Source organism: Pyxicephalus adspersus, chromosome 1 (genome assembly GCF_032062135.1).
Source record: "Pyxicephalus adspersus chromosome 1, UCB_Pads_2.0, whole genome shotgun sequence".
Lineage (NCBI taxonomy): Eukaryota > Metazoa > Chordata > Amphibia > Anura > Pyxicephalidae > Pyxicephalus > Pyxicephalus adspersus.
Window position 1 is genome coordinate 115,954,045 of NC_092858.1, and position 23,208 is coordinate 115,977,252.

Here is a 23,208-nt window from a genome sequence, read left to right on the forward strand (position 1 = left end):
CATGGAGAAATGCACTATAATCAGCATGTACATTTGCTGCCTGCCTTCTTTAAATAAGGGCTGTAACGGACACCCTAATTGAGCTATACACTGCAATTATTTTGAACAGCCTAAAATTCCATATTCACATTTTGTAAAGGAATAATACAAATTTGATAAATTGAACTTCATGTTTTGTATAGAATGTGCACTGTTTCCAATGCATATGTGTGTATGTTTCAGCAGAATATAATCTGTAGTCCACAGTTGAAATGACTATAACATTAACGAGTAAAAAAACAATTGTGATAATAAGGTAATATGCAAACATTGCCACACTATTCTGCTCTCTGTTCTTTTGTTTTTTAACCCAGTGATCCACAATCCTAAAACAAAAATCCAATACCATCATACTAAGCTAGTTTTTTTAATTTTTTGCCTCCCTGCTTCTCACCACCATAGCACACAACGCAATTTACAATCAAACTAAAATGAAACATTGATGGAATCCTTTATTGATTTGTAGCTTTAGTGTGATATTTCCATTTTGAATCTATATAATATAGATTGATATAATATTGATTTATGTACCAGGCTGAAGCTGCTGCCTGGCACAGCTATGTCATGGTTGTCAAGAACTTCTTGGGTAACCATAAAGCACAAAATTATGAAGAACTGGTACAAAATTTGCTCTTAATAAAAATTTGGGTGCTACTATGAGCATAAAGGTACACTATCTCCATAGCTATTTGCAAAGATTTCCAGAAAACCTTGGCGATTTCAGTGAGGAACAAGGGGAGAGGTTCCATCAAGATATAAAGGTGATAGAAAGGTATCAGGGCAGATGGGATACACACATGAAGGCAGACTACTGCTGGAGCCTTCAACGTGATTGTCCTGATCATTAGCATAAAAGGAAATCATACAGTTTTTCAGTTACTTTTTTGTGATTAGTTCTGTAAATATACTGAATAAAGAATTTATTGACATTAAGTATTTCAAAAATTTAATTTTGTATACGTAGGCATATCTAGTTTAATTTTGCTTATTTTCATGTTTCATTAGTTTTCTATGAGGTTATTATTGAGGTAATTATTTCAAAAACTAGAGCCAATTTAGCAAAAATAATACCATATTTGGAATCTGTGCATCAATAATACCCTAAAATGACTTTAATCTGTTTGGCAAGAAAATGTTTGTTGACCAGTGTTATAGAGGACATTCACATCACTTCTTTTATTAATTCCAGCTCAGTTGTGGTGAAATTTGGACTTCTTGATCATATTGGTGGAATCTAGTACAGAATGCATCCAATTGCATTGCGCTACCTTCTGGAATTACGTTTTTGAATTAAATCACCACCTTTAGCATTTCCAAGACTACTGATTGTGTGCTATTTAGCAACCCAGAAGTTTTATCCCTAAAATGTATTATATCCTTCTGGCGAACCCCAACTTTGACCTTGAATACTTTTACCTCCAAAACCTTTTTGGATCATGAGACAAGCTCACATACACCCCCAAAAAATAATCTACCCAAATGTGATGACATCTGAAAACCGTGGTGTAATTACTTAACAACTTGGTAACTTTACAGTGTTGGTTTATTTTTCCCCGCTCCTCTCCCTACTCTATTTTTTGTTTGATTTTGTTTTGTGTTTTTAGAATGATAATTCTTAATACATATGTATATTTTATTCCATTTGTGATTTTGAAATGGTTTCATATGTGATGTTTTATATGCACTGACCTCGTAACCCTTCTCTTCTTTAACCTCCTAAGTGGTAATCCCGAGTGTGGCTCGGGGTAAAAAAACAAAACAAAATAACAGCTGAAAGAGGTAACCCCAAGCCACAATCGGGGTAGCTAAAAAAGTAATCCCACTGGTCTCACTGGCGTCCTCTGTGCCCATCCTCTTCATTTACACTGTCCCTGGCGAGTGCGCTGTGGCTCCCCCGAAGTTCCCGGTGACATTGGTGTGTGCGGTCGTCGCTGAGGGCGCGGCTGGAATTTAAAATTATTTTGTAATTGTAACTGTATTGAATGCAATACACTGGATTTATTTATCTAAAAGCGGTACATTTTCTTTCATGAAAATGTATTTTACAGTATAATATAATAGTAATATAATTGTATGAGTATAATAATGTTTGAAAAACAAAATCATATTTTTTTTAAAATCTATTTATTTATTAGTTTGACATGATTTTGTGTTTCAAACTTTTTTATACTCATACTATTACACTGTAAAATAATCTTTCATGAAAGACAATGTACTGCTTTTAGGCATATAAATCCAGACAAGAAATAAACGGCCCAGGAGGTTAAATAAAATGAATAAACTTATTGAAATACAAAATACATTTGCGTATCTGAGTACTTTTGCTGAGGTTTAGTTTTTGGCAATTTCAAAATAAAGCTAAATAGGATCCACTGGAAAAAAGTTTATGTTCTCTTGTGGCCCACTCTTACCCAGCTTAAATTTATATACAGTTTATGGTGCTCCATATTGTGGATATGTAGATAACTATTGGACCAGTGTTATTTAATATCAATAAAATCTCACCAACAATGTTTTACCAACATACATATATGCCTTGCTAGCAAACATGTATCTTTTATTAGTTCATCCTAGAGGAATGTAACTCACCCTTTGATTAGTATCCTTATGAGGTAAGGATGGATCGGGACTCCTTGGCGAGTGCAATTTATTTGTGCAGCTATTTTTTATTATATTGAACTCTTTTAGTGTATTATACGCTTTAATTTTACCTGCAAGTTTCAGTGTGATTTTGCTTTGTGCATGTTGAATTAAACACATCCATATCATCCATGACATAATAACAGACAAATGTGTAAAATTAGTAAAACCATCATCAGGTAATTTAACTTTTCACATAGTTCTAGTCAACCCTCCTATTTTGTTTACATTTATAGGTTATGCATATGTATCAAAAATCTACTCTTAGGGCTTTATTTTTAAATGATTCCCCCGTAGGCAATTCCAGAGTCATATTTGCAAAAAATAAGTGATCTAGACATCTGCCAAGGAAAATGCAACATTTTCTACCAAATAATACAAATATGTACATGTGTAGAAATAAGTCATTTATTTAGCACATAGACATTATTATAAAATTTGTGTTTATTGTCAGGTCAGTGCAGTTGAACTGCACTCATTAAACCAGCTCTCCTTGGGAAGCAACTTATTTAAATTGTACAAACACAAAACATAAAAGACCTAATTAGAAAACCTAATTTCTACAACTCATGCTTTCTACATATTGTGAAAAGACTGGGTTGGCCTGTAGGTATTATAATTTTTTAATTCCCTTTAATAATTTCAACCACAATAATTAATTCATTCAACCAATTATCAGTTACACTTATTGGCCTCACATAAATGCAGTTACTGGCCTGTAAAAAGTCAGTATTTCTTAAAGATTCCTGATGTAGTACTATATCATACATTACTACTACTATATCTAGATTATATATATATATATATTTTTTTTTTTTTAACATGTGACATATAATTATATTTTTCAGTATAATGAATTTAACAGTTTATTGGATGAATAATGAGGATGATTTATGATTCACCAGAGAGTAACTAAGGTTCAAATGTCCCACAGATCACATGAACAAAATTATTTTTATGGTTTTTAGCAAAAAAAAAAAAAAAAACAGGATACGGTAGCCATAACAAAGTAAATAATTCCATGGGAACTGATTCCATGCTTCCATAGCCATTGTTGGTCCAATTTTTTGCCATTAAGTTTTTCTGTGCTGATGATTTTTCCTTTTTAAGTTCATATGCTAGTTATGTTAAAGGGACACTGTCAAACATTCTAAAATAATTTGTGATAAACAATTACATAGATTTAGTACAGAATTACTAATAAAAAAACAAATGGAAAATATGTTGAAAACAATAGGCATATATTTTCATCAAAGGTGTTTAGAACTGTTGCTGTTGAAAAAACTTGGAGAAATGAAACTATATCCCGAACTGCTATATTTTTCTCAGATGTCTCAAATCTATTTTTAATTTAAAATACAAACAGAACAATCTGTTCAATTTCAGAACACCACCCCCAACCCTCACACACAAAAAATTACCTTGTTTTTAAAATATTTATACTATAATTTTGTTCCCTTGACACAAGGCAAACATAATAAAGTTACTGATTTATCTCCAGTTTTAGCCTGAAAACCTTCTCTGGAAGTAATCCTGTAAGTATAGTCTGGTGAATTACCTTGGAAAAACAATATAATATATATTACTATATGCTGTCAGTGAAAATAAAAACTCTTTATGCTTGATTCTGATTAAACAACTTTGGAGAAAAGAAAAAAAAGGCATGTAGAAACGTGAAATGTATATTTTGTTCCAGCTGATGTTTTTTCGACAATTTAATTAGTTGGAGTTGCAGAACCAAGCCTAAACCAACATATCTTTTCTCGACTAAGGTCCAAATCTCGAAGTGGAATAGTGACTTCTCCAAGCAAGATGTTTTCCCAAAATCCTTCCTCACTGAGCACAGTCAGCCAAACCTCCCGCTGCTGAAGATCTCCTTTAGGAATACGGTCATAAACAAGCTAAAAAGGAAATTAGGAAATTGGTTAAAATGGATATAACCTAAATTAAACATTTTTTGATAGTAAACATATGGCATTAGCTTACATTATTGAAATAAATGTGTCATGTATCCGAATCCAGAAATGGGTATTCTTCTTTGTGAACCATGGGGACAAAGATTATTCTTCAATATACATAATCTTTGTGTGCAACAAATGACTTTATAAACCCTAATATTTTAAAACAGTAGTAGTCACAATATTATTGGGCTGCACATGTGTTTGCAGAGAGAAAAAATGTGGGAGGTACCCACCAGGTCCACACACAGCAAGCTGTTAACAGAAAACTGCAGGTGGTAGATACAAGACCATTTATCGTGTACAATATACAGCACCAGTGACTGGACTTAGCACAACAAATTTCAGAGTAGAGGCAAAAATTTTACACTGGATCACTGCACAGATTGGGGGGAGGGAGGTACACATGAAAGTATCAAGATTCATGTACGAATACACATGATTCTTTAAATTTGAAATCTTTAGTCTGAACTCCAGGTTAAGTAAATATTGTTTAATAGCCATTTAGAAACCACAAAACAATTATTACTGGTAGGTGGGCACAGTGCCTCAAAACCATGGCAGTTTTTGATACCTTTATTATAATATTATTAACATGTATTTATACAGTGCTGACATATTATGCAGAGCTTTACAAAGTCAATAGTCATATCACTAACTGTTCCTCAAATTTACTTACAATCTTTTTTCCTCACAATAGTCATGTTATTACACAATCTAAGGGCAGTTTTGACAGGAAGCCAATAAAACCTAACTGCATGTTTTTTGGATGTGGGAGGAAACCCACGCAAAGACAGGCATAACATACAAACTCCTTCTAGATAGTGTCCTGGTGGAGACTTGAACCTGGGACCTAGTGATGCAAAGGCAAGAGTATGACAGATAACTTAAAAAAAAAAATTAAGCCACTAGATCAGCATGACTGCCAGATAACTATCATTGTAGAGGGATAGTTCAGCAATGGCAACCTCCAGTTTTTCCTTCAAAGGAGGACTCTTGACAAAAAATAAAAATTGAGAGAGAGACTAATTAATCCTGCACAATACAACCCCAATATACACACATTCCCTTAAAAGACAAAAAAAAAAGGATTTATTCAGTTTAGACACTGTTGGATCCTTATTGAAACCTCCCTAGCGGTAACCCCGAGTGTAACTCGGGGTAGAAAAGTTGCTACAAGTGGTACACCTAGGGAAGGTTAGTAAATAGAGCGCTTACCGTCCAGCAATGCAATCTCAGTCTTCTTCCTGCTTCTGCATCCGATGAGTCACCGGGGGTGTTCCCGGTGATGTCGGTGCATGTGTACATCCCGGCCGGGCGGGAAATTTAAAATCCATTTGTATTGCATTCAATACAAAATACCTGTATTGAATGCAATACATTGGATTTTTTATGTGTAAAAGCAGTACATTGTTTTCAATAACATTTATTTTACAGTATGTATAATAGTATGAGTATAATATGTATTTTTTTTTTAAATAAATTTTTTTTTTAATTTAATGTTTTTTTTTTTAATATATAGATTTTTTAATTTATTCGTTTTATTGTTTTTAAATGATTTTGTGTTTAAAACTTTGTCCTATTTTAATTAAATGCATGGTAGGTTTTGTTAAATATCTATACTCATACTATTATATTATACTGTAAAATAAATTTTCATGAAAAACAATGTACCGCTTTTAGACATATAAAACTGGAAAGAAATTAACCGCTAGGGAGGTTAAAGACTTTGCTGGCAAATCTTTTTTTTAGGATTTTACAATTTAGTATTTATTAACATTCTTCTGTTATTTTTTATACCATGCTTAGGTTGAATCTCAAACAGCTTTTAGGTCAGCAGGCAATTTGCTTGATAGGGTTCTTCATGATGCTAAACATGGGACTTATCATTCAATTTAAAACTATTTATGAAAAAAAAGTATGCCTCTAATCTGGAAAGTACCAGTATGGCACTTGATAACAATATGAGGGATCAATGAGTATACATACCCCTACTATGTTTATAACAGCTTGTATGCTTTTCAGCTTTGGAGTGATGCTTTGAGGGGAGTTCCAAATAAAAAGAAAAAAAATCTAAAAACCCTTCCAAAGCACCAGTACTTGCTACCAGTATGTTCAAAAGTACAAGACTCTTCAGCACCATATTTACAAAATTAGAATGAGGTATTTTAGAAACATTAAAAGTGGATGAAAGCAATATTCCAGGTAAGCATTTTATAGATATATTAAATATTGCACAGTATTTTTATAGCGTTAACATATTACGCATTACAAAAAGTAATAATTCATAAAACTATAATATTTAATATGCTGCATCAGTCCACAAAATCTAAAATATCTATGGGATACAGAGATATTTCCAAGATCCTCATTCATTAAAAAAATGTTACTAACAATTATTAGAAATGAGCATACAAGTACATAAAGACTTTGTTTTGACACATAATACAAAACAATGGAAGATAGGGCTAATGCCTACCTTAATGGTAAATTATCAAGTTTTTATACAATGCATTGCTATATAAACAACAATTCTTACCATTTCATTATAAGTTGGATTGCAGGTTTTCTTTGCAATCTTAGTTTTTCTCTTAGTTGTCTTTTGTGGATCTGGTAACAGATAAATCTTTACATAGGGGTTTGGCTCGCTGGTATCCTGAAAAGGCTGCTCAAAGAACAATATAAAATAAACACACAAAAATTAGAAAGATGGTGAGTAACCATATAAAGTCTGTGTAAAAGTGAAGATTTATATCTCTTACACAGTACAATTTAACATACATTATGGAGTTTCTTTCAACAACAAGAGGAGACAAAGCTTAGTAAGATCCTGTTTAAATGCTAAAAACCCATTTAATATTTTTTTTCTCAATATGTGCTCATGTAATCTTTTTATAATCTATTGTATACATGTGGATATTTTTGTGGGTCTAATCCAGTGTTCCCCACCCAGGGTTCCAAGGAAACCTTGGGGTACCTCCAGTAATGAGTAATTGGTGCTCCCAGGTCAGTTTAACTGTATCTGTAAAGGACACATTTTTCCCACTGGCCAGCAATGTAAGAACATTCTTCCTACTGACCATCACACTAATGATGGTTATATGTGTTCACATATAATACAGGCGGCAATAAGGTCCACAATGCACCAATAAATAAAAACACATAAAACCAACTTTCCTAAAACAATATTTGGATCATGACTATAAAAATTAGCTACTTGTTTTTTTAATTATATCTGGTTATTTTTGATTAATATATTGTATTGCATCTTCAATCTCATGAATAAACTTTGAATTAAAAAAGTAGCTACTAATTCAATTGTTCATGCATAAGAAGTAAATTAAACACTGAAAGGTAATACTTCCCCCACAATTTCTGCATTTAGATCATACTGTACAGGCTCATCCCTATCCAACAGAAGCATATGTCAACATATGGCAATTTGGTAATTCCAAACATCCAAAAAAATTGCTTGAAGAACTTGGATGCAGATAAGAAGTCTGAAAATAAGACCTATTTAACGTGCTGTTAATGCTGTTCAGCAATTTTTGGCATACATAGTGCCTGAAACTAACTGACTCACAGAGGATAAGTATAGTATGATACTTTTTTTTTTTTTTTTCTGTTTGCAACATTTACGACAACAGTAGCTGCCATGTCTGTCCCAAAATTAAAACATAACTGCTGAGAATGGCTTCTAAAGTATCAAAATGAGGATACACCAAAATTGAATCAGTCTAGTGGAGACATTTATATTCTAATAACTGATTCCACGTTTTGTTTTTCCCATTTTCTAATCTCGCTGCCACTTTTAAAACGCCAATTTGAATGATTAGATTTTGGCGGCAGAAGGTGGCACTCAGTGCTTTCATCCTCATCCAAGTGACCTGCAGCTCTATTTTTTTTGAGTGCCAATTTTTTTGCATTTTAAACCAAAGGTCTGTGTGTCTACCTACTGATCCATTGAGGCTCAGGCAGTTCAAAAACACTATTGTATTGGGTAGATATAATTTGGGACATCAATGTTTATATACAAATTTTAAAAAATATATATGTGAAATTCCAACAGTTTATTATTTGCCCAAAATAAAATAAAGTACTTGTCCAGTCCAGGGGCAAGCTTTTCTTCCTACTGCTTTCTCTCCTTTCCAGGCTACCAAATACCCACTAGACTAGCTGTCAGTACTATCAATACTGGATGGAGGCTGTGACAACATGACATAATAGAACCCACCTAGGAAGGTGTAATGCTGCATTCTGTTTCTCAACAACACAGATTCCACAGGGCCTAGTGCACAATCTGACTACTTTCTAAGCTGTATAGAGTGCATGTGTGAGTTCAGTTATCTTTCCACTTCCTACACCGGACTAACCAGTCTGTTCTTCTGGGAACAATAAATTGCTCTTCCTATTTTTAAGCTAGAAATAGTGGAAAAAATCAGAACACAAAAAAAACCCCAAAAAACTTTTTCCTGGCCACACTTATAAAACTACCTTATTTATTTCCTTGCATACCCTAATATGGTATTTCATGAAGTTTGTAGATTACTGTAATAAATATAAAAATAAAATATTTACCAGACCCCGAATATGCATCACCATAATGAACAACTGGTCATTTTTATAAGAAATGGATAACTTGACCTCTCCTCCAACAGTTCCCACTGGTACAGACCATGTTGCATCTAAAACACATGAACAGAATTATTAAGTAAAAAAATGAAATCTCCTTTACAACAACAACAGAGTTGTAGAAAGTTGTAGAAAGTTTTTTTTTTTTTTTTTTTTTTAAATATTATTTTAAACAGTCACGGTTCAAAGCCAATGCTGTTAAATTACTAAGTATATAAATATACTCTTTACCAGAAGGTCTTGATTGTGTCATACTTCCAACATTCTTCTCATCACGAGGAAGGGAATGGAAGAAAGTATATACCAGATCACACTAAAGAGAGATGGAGATATTAAGTGAAGTATAGTCAATAAAAAATGTTTCATGTTAATCTTGTCATAGTAAAGCAAACAATAGAACCATTTAGGTCATTCACTACTTTTAACTCATTAATACATACAATTGTACTTGACACTAATTTATGACAGTTGGATTTCATATCTATTGTACCTTAAATAAGGAGAGAGGAAAAAAAAACACCAGGAACAAAAGTGAGGTATGTAACTTGTGCTTTTTATGTTGAAAGAACCGCCAAGTAAATGGCTCTTAAAATGGAGGCCGCAGTATGACGTAACCCAGAAAAGTAAAATAGGGAGGAAATAGCAGTATTTGCTCTCCACTATAGGTGAGCCACTAACTTCCAAGTTAAAATATGCCAGCTACTGGTTCTGCACTAGCACAGCTCAGTGTATGATGATAGGTATTCCCAGCACACCCTTGGCTGCCACTAATGAAGTCCCTTGAGCCTGCACAGGCATTACATCATTCTGGGCCTGGCTTCGCCAATCAAAATGGCTGAAAATCCCAAACACAAAAGACGACCAGGTGGTGCTCACAATGGAGTGAGTGCAGGTTAGTGTAATAAAAAAAATTTGCAACCAGACAGGTAGGTTTATTTTTGCAGAAAAGACAGACAACGTAAGCAGGTAGGTTGTTGGGACAAGTTAAGCTCTGCTTTAAATATACCCCCTCCTATCCAACTTCTCTGCATGCCTTCTCTAAACTCCTACAAAAATCTTGGCTTTGCACAGCCAATTAAATGAAAAATTGCATTACTAAGCACATCTTTATATTACCTTATGGTTCTGCTGATAATTCCCCCAGGTCACATTCACATTATTCCTTTGATTTAAACCCAACGCCTGAAAACTTTGAGGAATACACACAGATGCTGCCGACATACAAATGGGTCTAAAAAACACTCTTTATGCAACTTAAATGAAGTACAATCTTTCCAACACCCATCCAACAAGAGGTTTTTATCTTATCTTCAACTTAATACACTATGTACACATAAGTAACAAATCGTATGGATTTTGAAGGTAAATATCATATTAAACCATGCTCTAAGACTGATCTCTTCTTTTTAACTTTCTTCAACAAATACTAACAAACCAACAAATACTTCCACCTTGCTACACCACTATCTAGTAAAACTAGGCTTCTGTAGCAATAAAACTCTCCATCTCTGACTCTGATCTCTGACTACTTATTAGATGTATATCTAAACTTTTTCTGCGTTGATAAAATTATATAATCCTCTACTCTGCAAATCCTCTTATATAGTCTTATATAGTCCTCTTCCCTGTTTTCTAAATCTTTCTCAAACTATATCAAACTATATCAGTTTCTCTGTGAACCTCAATCCACAAAGGTACACAAAAACTGTGCACAATCATTAGAGGAACAAGAGACCTTGTCTTCTTACATTACCCAACAGCAAAGAGGTTAAGAACCCCCTGACTGGACCCTTTATTACCAGGCCTTAGTTTTAACGGGAAATGATGCTTGGCGCTACTACTCTACATAAAATATGGGTGACTATGGGAAGACTCTTCAAAGATACTCCTCCTTACCCAACATCTTTTGGCACTTAAGGGCAAATTGCTAGCCAGAACAAATTCCTCCACTAAACCAAGACCTATAACTCCTTCATTTGACAACCCCCCTCCTGTCTTCAGCTGTTCCGAGACATTCCTTCCGAGACCTTTTCCCTGCCAATCTGTCTTGGTTCTATTTCCTTTACCAGGAATTGAGACCATTTGAACAGCTGCTACTGTAAAATCCTTCTTTAACCCACATTGTCACTCTACAACAAGCTTTTACTCCAAAACACAGTCTGTGTTTCCCACCTATATACACATGTAGGAACATGAAGTAGGTCCTTCTCCCTCTTCTAAGGATTGTGATAACTTCTTCATTCTTTACCATTCATTATGGTGTGCAAAGGCACAAGAGTAAAAGGAATTATCATTGCCCAGTAGATCCTTAGTGATTCAACCAACTCACCTGCTGGGAGATGACTTGCCCAAGAAGTCTCTCTCTTGCATGTCTGGTTGACCCAACCAAAGAGTTCCTTAACACCATTTTGAACATTTCTCACTCTGTCACTGGCATACTGGCAAAAAAAGTCCTCCTAAGACATACCCCTCATTGTCAATAGAGCAGTCTACCCCTGCTACTAAGTCATCCATTCTGACATATGAACTGTTTTGTCCATTTATTTTCTATTACAATCTGCATCTGCCTGGGTATGCTAAGTCATCTATTCTGCCATATGAACTGTTTTGTCCATTTATGTTCCATTACAATGTGCATCTGCCTGTATATGGTATGCCCTGCATTTTACATGGACTCACTGCACAAATTAGAATTTGGCCATCTGATAACCACCCCTTTGTTCGAGCTGACTGCACATTGATATTTATTGCCCTACTAAGGAAATGATTACTTAAGCAAATCTGACATATGAACGACTCTTAGATACGAATAAGGCTTCCCTGTTCGTTCGTGTGCAGGACAGAGGCTTGATGGGGGGGCATTTCGCATGACTTGCAGAAGAAGTCTTTGCAGTTGTTGATTTTTGCATTTAAATGTTTAGGCTCCATAAAGGTATATTTTTTTTTTGCTTTGTTTGTGATTAACTCACAGTGAGGATTTTATACAGTAACTGTCACCACGCTGCCTAATAATATGTTGAGACACACATCTGTCCCAATTGCATTTAATAAAATAATGTACCTGTTCCGACTTACATACAAATTCAACTTAAGAACAAACCTACAGTCCCTATCTCGTATGTAACTCGGGGACTACCTGTACTTGAATACCACCAGCCATACCAGGGCCCAAAGCACTACTATTTAAACATCAGGCACATAGAACCCTGGTCAGGTGCCCAAATTTTAAGTCCAAAATTATAAGTGCAATGGGAAATAATCCAGGGTATTGGAACACAACTGGATACACTCTTTCCTTCTCATGGCTTTTGAATGGAGCTACATCAAGTAACCACCTGGATTCCAAAACAAACTCTGCTGATACTATTCTGAAATACCTTTTCACAAAGCCACTTTTCTAACTTTGATTCATCTTAACCCACACCTGGAACTCAACAATTTTACAAGTTTCACTAAAACCCATACTACAGCTGCTGTTCACATTGACTTCTGTTTTCCATATTATTTAATTGTGCTCTTTTAATTCACCTTTGTCTGATTCAATGTATCATTCTCCCTGTACTCCCTTTATTGGTTCTATTCCCTCTCTTCCTCCCCAATCTGGTAACTCCTTATCTGCCTGCTCATTCACTCACCTATTTTCCTATTTCTACACTGCTGCTTGCTGGCGACATCTGACCCAACCCTGACACCCCTCCCTCAGTCTTTCTCTTCCTCACCCTTTCAGATACACCCTTCTCTTAACCTCATTCAGATAAACCCAACTCACAAATTTTTACCCTTTCTCCTGCGGTCTATGGAATTCCAGATCTGTATGCAATAAATTATCCTCCATCCACAACCTTCTTCTAAATCTCTGAACTTCCTGGCTCTGACTGAATCTTGGCTTTCCTCCTTGGACTCTGCCTCTGTACTCTCCTATGGAGGCCTGCACCTCACACATACCCCTAGACCTGGCAACAGAGTAGGTAGTGGTGTGGGTTCCATTTTCTTGTAGAGTCCTATCCTACCCCACCGATTCTCATTTTCACCTCATTTGAAGTGCATTCTGTTTGCCTTTTCCGCCCCCAACCCCTCTGTTGTCTACTGCTCTCCTGGCCCAGTTTCCCAATTTCAAAACTCTTGTCCTGCCTACATTTCTGCCCTGAAAGTAAAATACACCCCTAAACACACTCTTCACTCTGCAACAACCTACTAATGACTTCCTCACTGATATCTTTGTCACATGCACAGCTCCAAGACTTTACCACGGCTGCCCCAACTCTGTGGAATGGTCTTCCTTGTCATATTCAGGTTGCTCCTACTTTCAGCACATTTAAAAGAGCTCTTATAACCCATTTTTTTAAACTTGCCTAACTGTCTTCTTCTCACTCTTATCTCTCACTACTCACCCATCAATCCATATCCCCCCTCCTATTGTGTGCTACTTTCCTCTCCTCTTAGATTGTAAGCTCTTCTGAGCGAGGTCCTCTCCTCCTGTTTTATTGTTTATATCTGTCTTATCTGCAACCCCTATGTAATGTACAGAAGTGCATAATATGTTTGGGCTATATAAATACTGTCTAATAATATTAGTTCTCTGCCTCAAAAAACGTGTCTGAAAGGTTAGAATGTAAAAGCTGGTGATGGACAAAGACAACAAAATTGATGACTATAAGCAAAGCTGGCTGAAAGTCAAAAATGGTACTCATCCTGGGATCAAGGCAGAACCTCATTCCTTCTAAGTCGCCTATACCATCCCCATTTCCCTCTCCTATGCCTATTTTCCATAACTCCCCCTTCCCCAAAGAGAGCCGACGAAGAATAAAGATGCAGTGTTGTCAGGTTTTATCCATACCCACATAAGATTTTGTACTGAATGTTCCTTCACAGGGAAAAGCTTGAAAAACACTATTATCCGGAAAAAAGCTGAGATGAAACATATGCCTTCTGGATGTCTTTATGTGAGATACGAGAAAATCCCCCCGATAAAGGTGATTTCATCATGAGAAGGAACAAACACCAACACCTTTAGATATGAAAAATGTCATAAAGGTATAAGAAGGATTAAAGGAAGAAAATGTCTAAGAAGCAAGAAATAAAAATTATTTTTTGGATTCCTTGGACACAACTTTGAGTACTCAAGCATCTAGGATGCTTCTCAGATGCCTGCAAAAGCCAGCAACTGTCCTCCAAACCTTTGAAAAAGAAATGGGAGTGCAGGTTTGAGTTTTTTTAGGGATTGCAAAGACAGAAGTCTTTGGGTGACGTGAAATGAAAAAGGTCCAGGAAGCAGAAAAAAAGCTTTAATAAGTGGTGGCAATAGCAAAAATATGCACTGCATCCATTCTGAGAAAATTGATAGATTTTCCAACTTTATCCCACTGCATTAAAATAAAATAAAAAAAGATTATCACCATGTCCCTGTTACAGTGTCCATCACTCTGCTTAGGATAACTATCACTGGGACAGAAAATAAAGAGAAATCTGGTGAAAACAGGTAACAGACATCAGTAAAAATGTATAACAACTGAGAATATATGGAACATCTACAGGAAAAAAAAAGTATTGCAACTGGTACTGTATGCAGTGGCCTACATGCATCAGATAGATGTCTTTGAAACCAACCCTGAAACACAATATGCTAATATCTTGTCCATGCATGACATGCCATGTTTTTTTAAAAAAATACAAGCTTTCCTACAAAGAACCAAATTAACATATCACAACAATACTGCAATTTTGTTTTTCTGAACACCATAACATATAAACAGCAAGTTGTTTCTCCTCACCTCAGCTACCTGAGGAGCAGCATGAATTAAATGCCAAACATATCCATTTAACTCTTCCTTCCGACGTTCAGCTGCTGCCTCTCCTCGGGAACGCCCAATTACAAAGCGGCTTGGGAAGCTGAAAGAAGAATAAATACTGTGGAAGTTATTATGCAACTATTTTTTTATGTATTACTAGCAAAACTGTGCTCCTTAACGAGCAAAGTTGAGTGAGTAAGAGCAAGGTGAGACTGGGAGAAATGCAGAGTGTATTAGGACAGGCAAGGTGTGCAGCATAAAGTGTTGAGAATGTGATCACAAGCAATATGTAAAGAAGGGAAGTGTTGACAGTATAACCGGGAGTTGCAACTGCAGGGAAATGATGGAGATCAGTATGTGCCGGACAGAGTGTATAGTAGTAGGTGGTATGCCAAGAAGAGGAGAATACGATACAATGGTAATTATAGTGGAGAAATGTGGAGGGTATGGCAGAATATACAGTAATTTAGAGTGGCGGGTATGATGGTGGGCATAATAGGTAGAACAGGAGTGGTGAGGGGATGTTCAGAAAAAGAGTGCATTGGGTATATTGGCAGGCAGTATGGGCTGCGAAGGAGTGTAGTATTTTTAGTTGGTTAGGGAGGGAAATCTGCAACAAAAGAGGATTTTGGGGGAAATAATACAAGTGCTGATGAATGGTGAGATGGACAGCACCTTGAACAGTGGCAGCAATCAGAGTTTTCAGAAGCCTGTCTTTGGCTACAGGAGCCAAGTTACAGGAGTACACTGCCTGAAGCCAAGGACGTGCAAGCTGGCTAATGCCAGGTGTTTTTCTACTGCCAGCTGCAATGAACAGGACCCTATGGATATTCAGTGCTGGCAGCAGACTGTGGAAAGAGGGCAATACTTTCTACTGGCTGCAGAGATCTGAAACTGGAAGGAGTGTTAGGGGAGCTGGAGAGTAGGGGGACATTTTTTGTTGTTGATACCCTGCTTTTATTCACTGATAACACAGTACAACAATGTGCCAATATAAATATGTTTGTTTAAAATGTCAATACATAAGGGCCCTCAACTTGCAGGAAAGAGTTATTTACAAGTATAGAGAAGGCATTAAATATTTGATGTACACTATTATCAATGGGTTGATTCCTTTTATAGCTAAAAATATCAACCTTGATATGCACTAACAACTGCATTTTCTACAACAAAGCAATATATTAATGTTCAAGCAAATTCACTGAATGCTACTGCCAGTGCAGCGGTCAGCATTCTTGGTTTGTACCTTTAGGAAACTGCTTGGAAATCATTCGGGACCATGTTTTCTACCCTTTAAACTTTAAACAGCCACTTCAATGGCAAAGCCATGTCTGCAGGCATATAGAAAAAAAAATGAAAATTGTAATGACTTACTGTCTTTTACTGCTGCACTTATCCACTAAGAAAATGTCCCAGAGGCATTTAAATGCTGGAAAAAGGCCATGTAAGAATACCCTGTGTAAAACCTCAATTCTTTGTGACATATAACCAAATTTAATAGTATACATGCAAATGTCCTACTGTCTTTACCAACCAAAACTTGTGCTAAACATTCAATGTTTTTGTTTGAAAGTTACCTAGGAAGCTGTGATGATGGGAATAGAAGCCTCAACTTGTTATGCAACTCCTGAAACTCCTCAAAGGACCTCTGAATGTGTCTGGTTTCATTTGGACTTTCTCTGACTACTTTGATCACATATACCTAAAGAAAAAATATGTACAGGTCTATCCAAAATTTAGAAGTAGATAAATAGAAAATAAGCCAATGTTAACAGTATGATGTTACTACACATTATCTGTTGCAATTTTCCTTTTTTTCCTATGTATTCTTTTTGTCTGTAACAACCAGATGGAGAATCAACAAATTATTATAGGTAAGCATAATATTTCTGTAGTCATTAAATAGCTACTGTATATCAGCAAATTCCTTTGTTAATAAACAGTGGATACTGAGGTTATGATGCTCCATTGAAAGACTTTAAATACTTTAAAGACTGTGGTAAGCATGTCATAACAAGGACATCTTTCAGTATGATGGGTCATACACTAGGTGTTTACTTACATATCCCTTATTAGGATTATATATCTTCTTATATCTAGTTAGGAAGACATCACAGATTCTCCCATCCATCTTTAACGTATAGATCTTTGGAACAAAGGAGAGTGTCAGTCGCTCATCTGAACCACTAAATTTCAGCTGTGCAAGGTTGTGAATGAAAAAGTTGAGCTTTGTAGCCACTGATCCCAGACTGGATTCTATAAGGCTGTGAAGATAATGAGAAGAATGAAAAATAGGTCACATATAGAGACAATAGAAAACAGTCTAAAATGTATGCTTTCTCAATTAGCCCTCATATTCAGAATATTTCCAAGTCCTGTCACCTTCTCCTGCGCAGCATGTCCAAAATCTGCCCCTATCTGTCCGCAGAGACCACCAAACTCCTTGTACACGCTCTTATCATAGCTCATCTGGACTACTGTAACATCCTCCTCTCTGGTATTCCACTAACCTCTACAATCTATTATGAATATCTACTACTCTTCTGCTGCATCTTTGTAGCTTCCATTTCACTTGAGAATCAAATTTAAGCTCCTGTACTTTGCCTTAAAATCCCTCCACAGTTCTTGCCCACACCCATATAATCAAAAGCCATTAACTTAAATGATTGATGTACACGCTGTACGCTATACACAATGAATAAGGATTACAAGACGGCAGGGGACCCAATTGAGGACATCCCCAGAGGGGACTGCAGAAGTAAATGTAAGTGAGATATATTTTTTTTTAATTTAGTTCCTCTTTATTCTTTGTCCCCTCCTCTTACACAAATTGGAAATACATTTAAATTTCCATTCCAGACTCTTTTTGTTCGTAAATACTTTATTTTTTTATTAATGTATGCAGTGGCATCTGCTAAAAATGAACAGTCATAAACAAATCTGTTTTGTTTTTGTTAATGGTAAATCTATGAAGGTTTATTGGTTGATGGAGTAATAAACCATTCTCCCCAACATAGAGACTTATAGTACATTTTGCATAATATCAGGTACTTCATTTGAAATTATGCACCAAATGCTATTGGGTATTTTGTACTTCATTTGTGATTGTTATGCTAATAACCTGTTGTAAAAAGGTATGCAGGTTTTACATAACTTCTGTGTGTAACTCGGGGTTTATATAGCACATTGGCTCAGAGGTTAGCACTCTGGCCTTTGCAGGTCCCGGGTTCTCAGCCAGGACACTATCTCCATGGAGTCTGCAGGTTCTCCTCATGTTGCTTGGGTTTCCTCCAGGTACTCCGGTTTTCTCCCTCATTCTAAAATCATGCAGTTAGGTTATTTGGCTTCCCCCCCACAAATTGACCTTAGACTATGGTAATGACATATCACTATGATAGGGACATTAGATTGTGAGACAACTAGTGACATAAATTTAGACTTTGTAAAGCGCTGTGTAATATGTCAGCTTTATAAATACTGTATAAATATAATAAATATGTGAGTTTTAAAGCTAGTTAAGAATTATATAAAGCCTGAAGGAAGGAGCTAAACCATTCAAAAATGTGCATTTTAAATACCTTAGTTTCAATTACAATTCATTGACAAAGGACAGAATGAGTCAGTAAATCAATTTGTTAATTACTTCTGTGCTACAATAAACCTGTAAATATGATTTGTGAAGCTACTCATTGAACTCTATGAAATGTGTTCATTTGTTACAATGTGCTTTTCATTGCCAAGAGCCTTGAAACATTTCAATAGTTGTTTACCGAGTAAAATAGGTTGTAGCGTCAGATTCGGAATCCTGTGGGCGCAAAGCATCATACACATACTTCAAATCCTGCAGGTCAGATAGTTCTGGAATACCACATGACAACATCTAAAAGCAGAGACAGAGGTCAGTCATTAACTAAATAAAGCTTGGAGCCTAATAGTGCTGTCTGAATAAATGGACCTTGGAATAGAAACTATAGGCCTGATTTATTTAAGCTCTCCAAGGCTGGATAAGATACACTTTCATCAGTGAACCTGGTGATCCAGCAAACATAGAATTGTTTTTTTAAAAGGAATTTACTATTTGTTAGCAAATGTTTTCAACCCTGAACCAGATCCATTTCAGGTTTACTGGATTACCCAGGTTCACTGATGAAAGTGTAACTTCACCAGACATGGAGAGCTTTAAATTATCAGGCCCTATATTCCACAGCATCATATGCTTACCAGTAATTTAAACTTTTTCTTACTTGATTACTAAATGCCAGTCCCAAGGCTTTTTAATATTTTTTTATATGCTAAGCCTTGTCTTGTATAGTGTACATTTGATAATTAATATTACTATCTAAGGACAGCAACAAATGTTTAATCAGGGCTTAAAATATTTTAATAGTTTGGCCTTTACTCCTTGTTAGTTTGGTTAGCTTACCAGTCCCAGTAGGTTGAGGAATAAGTGGGTATGCTTGCGGATGAGGTTGTAGGCTTGACAGCACAAATCAACAAAATCATGGAAGCGGCTTGATGTTTTGTCTCCGCCATTTATGACATACGCCATGTCTGAAGTGAAGACAAAAGGAGCACGGTCCCTGCAGAGGTTTAAAATAAAATATCTTATTTTCTTTATAAAGTTATCTTTAAAATTGTATATACAATAATATTTTCAGAAACGTGTGAGGAAACATAACATTATGGAATGTATTCTGGCGATTATATTGGCTTGTATATATGTTAGCAGCATATTATCAAGTAAAAGAATCATTTTTCTAATACTCACCGTTTTATGTTCCCAAACATCTGTGCATGTCCTAAAAACCGTCCAAAATCTATGTGAAACATATGGCCACTGGTCTTCAGCATGATATTATCATTGTGTCGATCACATATGCCAAGCACATAGGTGGCTACACAACATCCTGCACAGGAGTAGATGAAGTTCTCCACTGCCTGAGTAAAAAATAATTATATAGTGTAAATAGTGCCAATACTGCTGGAAATCTAATCTCATCTATCTGTATCTGAAACTTCCAGCAAACTTTTTTAGCACATTCAACAACATTAAGTTCTTGTTTTAGAGACACTGAATTAAAAAAAAAAGTGACATTTTGATCTCCAAATTTCATTCCAAAATTGATTCTGTGATCCAGCTTACACTGAATAATATGATAACAAAACAAGTTTAATTGACTTTGTTATGTGTATTTAAAAATTATTTCCATTTCAATTTAGCTGTTCATTTTGTCCACAACTGTGCAAACCCCCCATATGCACCGCTCCTCTCAATGCATATTAAAACTAAGACTAATTTTGCAACCTAGTGGCCAATCAAAAGAGCACAGCAGTCACATTAGTAAAGGCTGTAACTTTGAACTAATTTAGTGGCAAATCTAGGTTGAATTGACAGGGGAATCATTACGTACAAATCATATACATATACTCCTATATGTTTATCAATCTACAGTTACACGGGGGAGTGTGTTGAAATTTTCCAGCTTCACCCACCCAACAGAGTTCCTTAAGTAGTATGTCATACTGACAGCTATATTATTATACAATAAAAAAAAAAAACATTCGATAGGAACCATTGAAAATGTTTAACTAAATTACTCATTTAAAAACAGAGTCAAAATCATATAAGTAATTAATATTTTTAAAATTCATGCATTACTATACACAAAAGTCACAATTTTGATATTTTCTTCTCGCAATTGCAGAAACAAAAATAAAATCAAATTTAAAGAGGAACTAAACTCAAAAGTTCCCCAAAACAAAAAAAATACACTTGCCTTCAATCCTGCAGGGCTGTCGATTGGTCCGGAGGTCTCTTCCATTGGGTCCCGCATCATCCCGGCATCTGTCTTCGAGCTGGTGCTCTGGGCGCAGCCATCTTCTCCTCTTCTTCCAGGTTCTTGTTCCAACGTCGCCCAACCCAGGAGTGAGATCAGGTGTTGAAGATGGGAAAAAAACTTACCGATCTCAGTGCGCATACGTGAGATCGGCAATTTTTTCCCTTTTGATGAAAGGGCTTTTTCTGCGTATTCCTGAGATGCTCAGGCATGCGCAGAAGGAGCACCCAAGAGCCTCCCGGGATGTGTGACGTAGGTATCCCAGAAGGCTTTGCGCTCCCATTCCCATTAGAGGACAGTGATGCATCCTTTTTTTAAAAAGAAAAAGTTTGTTGCACTTTAAAAAAAACCAAAAAAAAAAAAAAAACCAAACAGAATTTTTAATTTACATAAAAGGGTTGTCTACCCTTTTATGTAAAATGAAAATTCTAAATTTAGGTACGCTTTAAGGTTCTCTACATGTATATCCCTTATTGTGGGAGCTTCTTACTTCCACTTTTAGTAAACATAAGTCAAACATGTATATTCCCCTTTCACAATGCCAGTAAAAGATGGTGACAATGACATGTTTTGCAGATTTACTGCTTCCTCCAATTATTTTCATTATTATCCACAAATTCATTGACGTATACAAATATCCATCACATTTTATTAAAGTTGCTGCATGTGTTACCCAAAGAAGGAATGCCCAGGTCACAAAATATAAAGCCATAATATATGGCGGTAGGTGCATATGTAGATCTCTAAAAGGCAGGGCTCACCAGATGTGAAACAAAAGTGCAGTTACAAAACAAGGGGGATAGGCATTTAGAATTTTGAACCACAGCCTTACTTGCTTCTTCCTCTTCAAAAGGGGTAGAGATAAACAACGCTCTAAATGATGCTAAAGCCACACTACTTCCTGTGAGGCATGAAAATGACTCATTATTTTATAAAATTATTATGCAAGGATATATATTATCATATTTAAGGAAAAACAACTCAAACTAAAGTAAATTTCATGAAGATATAAAGAAGGTGAACCATCTCATGATCTTAAGAGTTATCACTTATCACCTTCTCACCTTCTCATACTCATCCTCAGTGGGATTGTGTTTTTGCAACCAGTCAGCAAGTGGACGGTCTTTAAAGGAACCGGTCACTCCATGTTCAACTTGTATCTTTCTTAGGGTTTCTGCTGATGGGATCATCTCTACCATTCCTATAAAAAAAAAAATTACACATAACAATAACAGTTGTAGATATGTACAAATCCAAAACAAATTTAAACCATTTGTGCTAAAAACATAAGTTTTGTGCATACATTTGTATATAGATAAGGAGGCCCCTCTGCAAAGTGCAGTCCCTAAATCTAATATATAGGAGCTCCATCTCAGAATATACATAGCATTGAATAAATTGGAGCACATCTGGCTGAAGGCCACCCATACTTCTCTAGAATTGCAGGGACAGACCAAACGTGTAGCACAGCAGTATAACACCTGAAGACCTCAGGTTAGCAAGCAAAACAAAAATAACCACTCAACATTTTAAATAATGTCTAATGCAAGGTGCACATGAAAAAGAGCAATTGTTTAGTAACTGATCATCAGAATTTAGTATATATTGTCAGATGGTAAACTTACCTCGCCCACGGCCAGTGGAAAAGCAGCGAAAAATGACCATGCGCATGTCAAGCCCCTCTTGAACCCAAATTTTATTCATGATGCGGATCATTTGCAATGTGAGCATGTCCTGTCGGAGGTCATCACCACACTGGCCATAAAATATTTTTGTTATTTATATTTTTATCATTACAATATACAATACTTACAGATAAAGAATAAACTAGAACATAAAACTAACATAATAAAACAGCATTCAGCTTTATTTTTATTTTAAAGCACTAGGTCATTATAGGCCACTGTATGGCACAATAAACTAAAAAAACAAAAAAGGAAATACATTCAAAAAAATATGTAGGAGAACAGACCCCACCAGACTAACTGGTACAAACCAGGACTGTCAATACATGTTCTATTATGTGTTATTTTTTTCTAGGTAACAATTGATAAAATGCAAGTAGCCATTTTAAAAATCATTTTAACATTGGTAATTCTGCAACAGGAAAATTCACTAAAAGGTAGGTATAAAGAAAGATGGAAGGTATGTAATCATATTAATTTTTATATCATAGGTTTTGTTTTGTGCAATATATGTTTTAGTACACTTTCAGGTATTCCAATGGGATTGTTTTTTTTCTGGAAGCCTGGAAAAGTGGACATCTGTTTCCACCGCCCGACCTTGGTACAGGCTAAAAAAAGTTACTATTTT

General features: G+C 35.7%; 1 protein-coding gene and 1 long non-coding RNA gene across 3 annotated transcripts in view; one reads left to right on the top strand and one right to left on the bottom strand.

Annotated features, from left to right (window-relative positions):
* Positions 1-2,548: 2,548 nt before the first annotated feature.
* LOC140339806 (uncharacterized) lies at positions 2,549-4,696 on the top strand. The gene is made up of 2 exons (XR_011922558.1): positions 2,549-2,651; positions 4,452-4,696. It is a non-coding gene; the product is annotated as an uncharacterized lncRNA (long non-coding RNA).
* PIK3C2B (phosphatidylinositol-4-phosphate 3-kinase catalytic subunit type 2 beta) overlaps positions 3,066-23,208 on the bottom strand; it is a 127,776-nt gene continuing 107,633 nt past the window's right edge. The window contains exons 22-33 of one of the 2 annotated variants that reach the window (XM_072424696.1): positions 22,521-22,650; positions 21,960-22,096; positions 19,827-19,996; positions 19,482-19,638; positions 18,829-18,938; positions 17,121-17,322; positions 16,636-16,760; positions 15,041-15,158; positions 9,501-9,582; positions 9,216-9,322; positions 7,177-7,302; positions 3,066-4,580 (exon numbers count right to left, since the gene is read on the bottom strand). In XM_072424696.1, the coding sequence (XP_072280797.1) occupies positions 4,395-4,580; positions 7,177-7,302; positions 9,216-9,322; positions 9,501-9,582; positions 15,041-15,158; positions 16,636-16,760; positions 17,121-17,322; positions 18,829-18,938; positions 19,482-19,638; positions 19,827-19,996; positions 21,960-22,096; positions 22,521-22,650 (1,650 nt within the window). In that variant the 3' untranslated portion in view covers positions 3,066-4,394. Of the gene's footprint in view, positions 4,581-7,176; positions 7,303-9,215; positions 9,323-9,500; positions 9,583-15,040; positions 15,159-16,304; positions 16,390-16,635; positions 16,761-17,120; positions 17,323-18,828; positions 18,939-19,481; positions 19,639-19,826; positions 19,997-21,959; positions 22,097-22,520; positions 22,651-23,208 lie in introns of those variants that run through there. The other variant, XR_011922557.1, reaches the window with a different exon arrangement.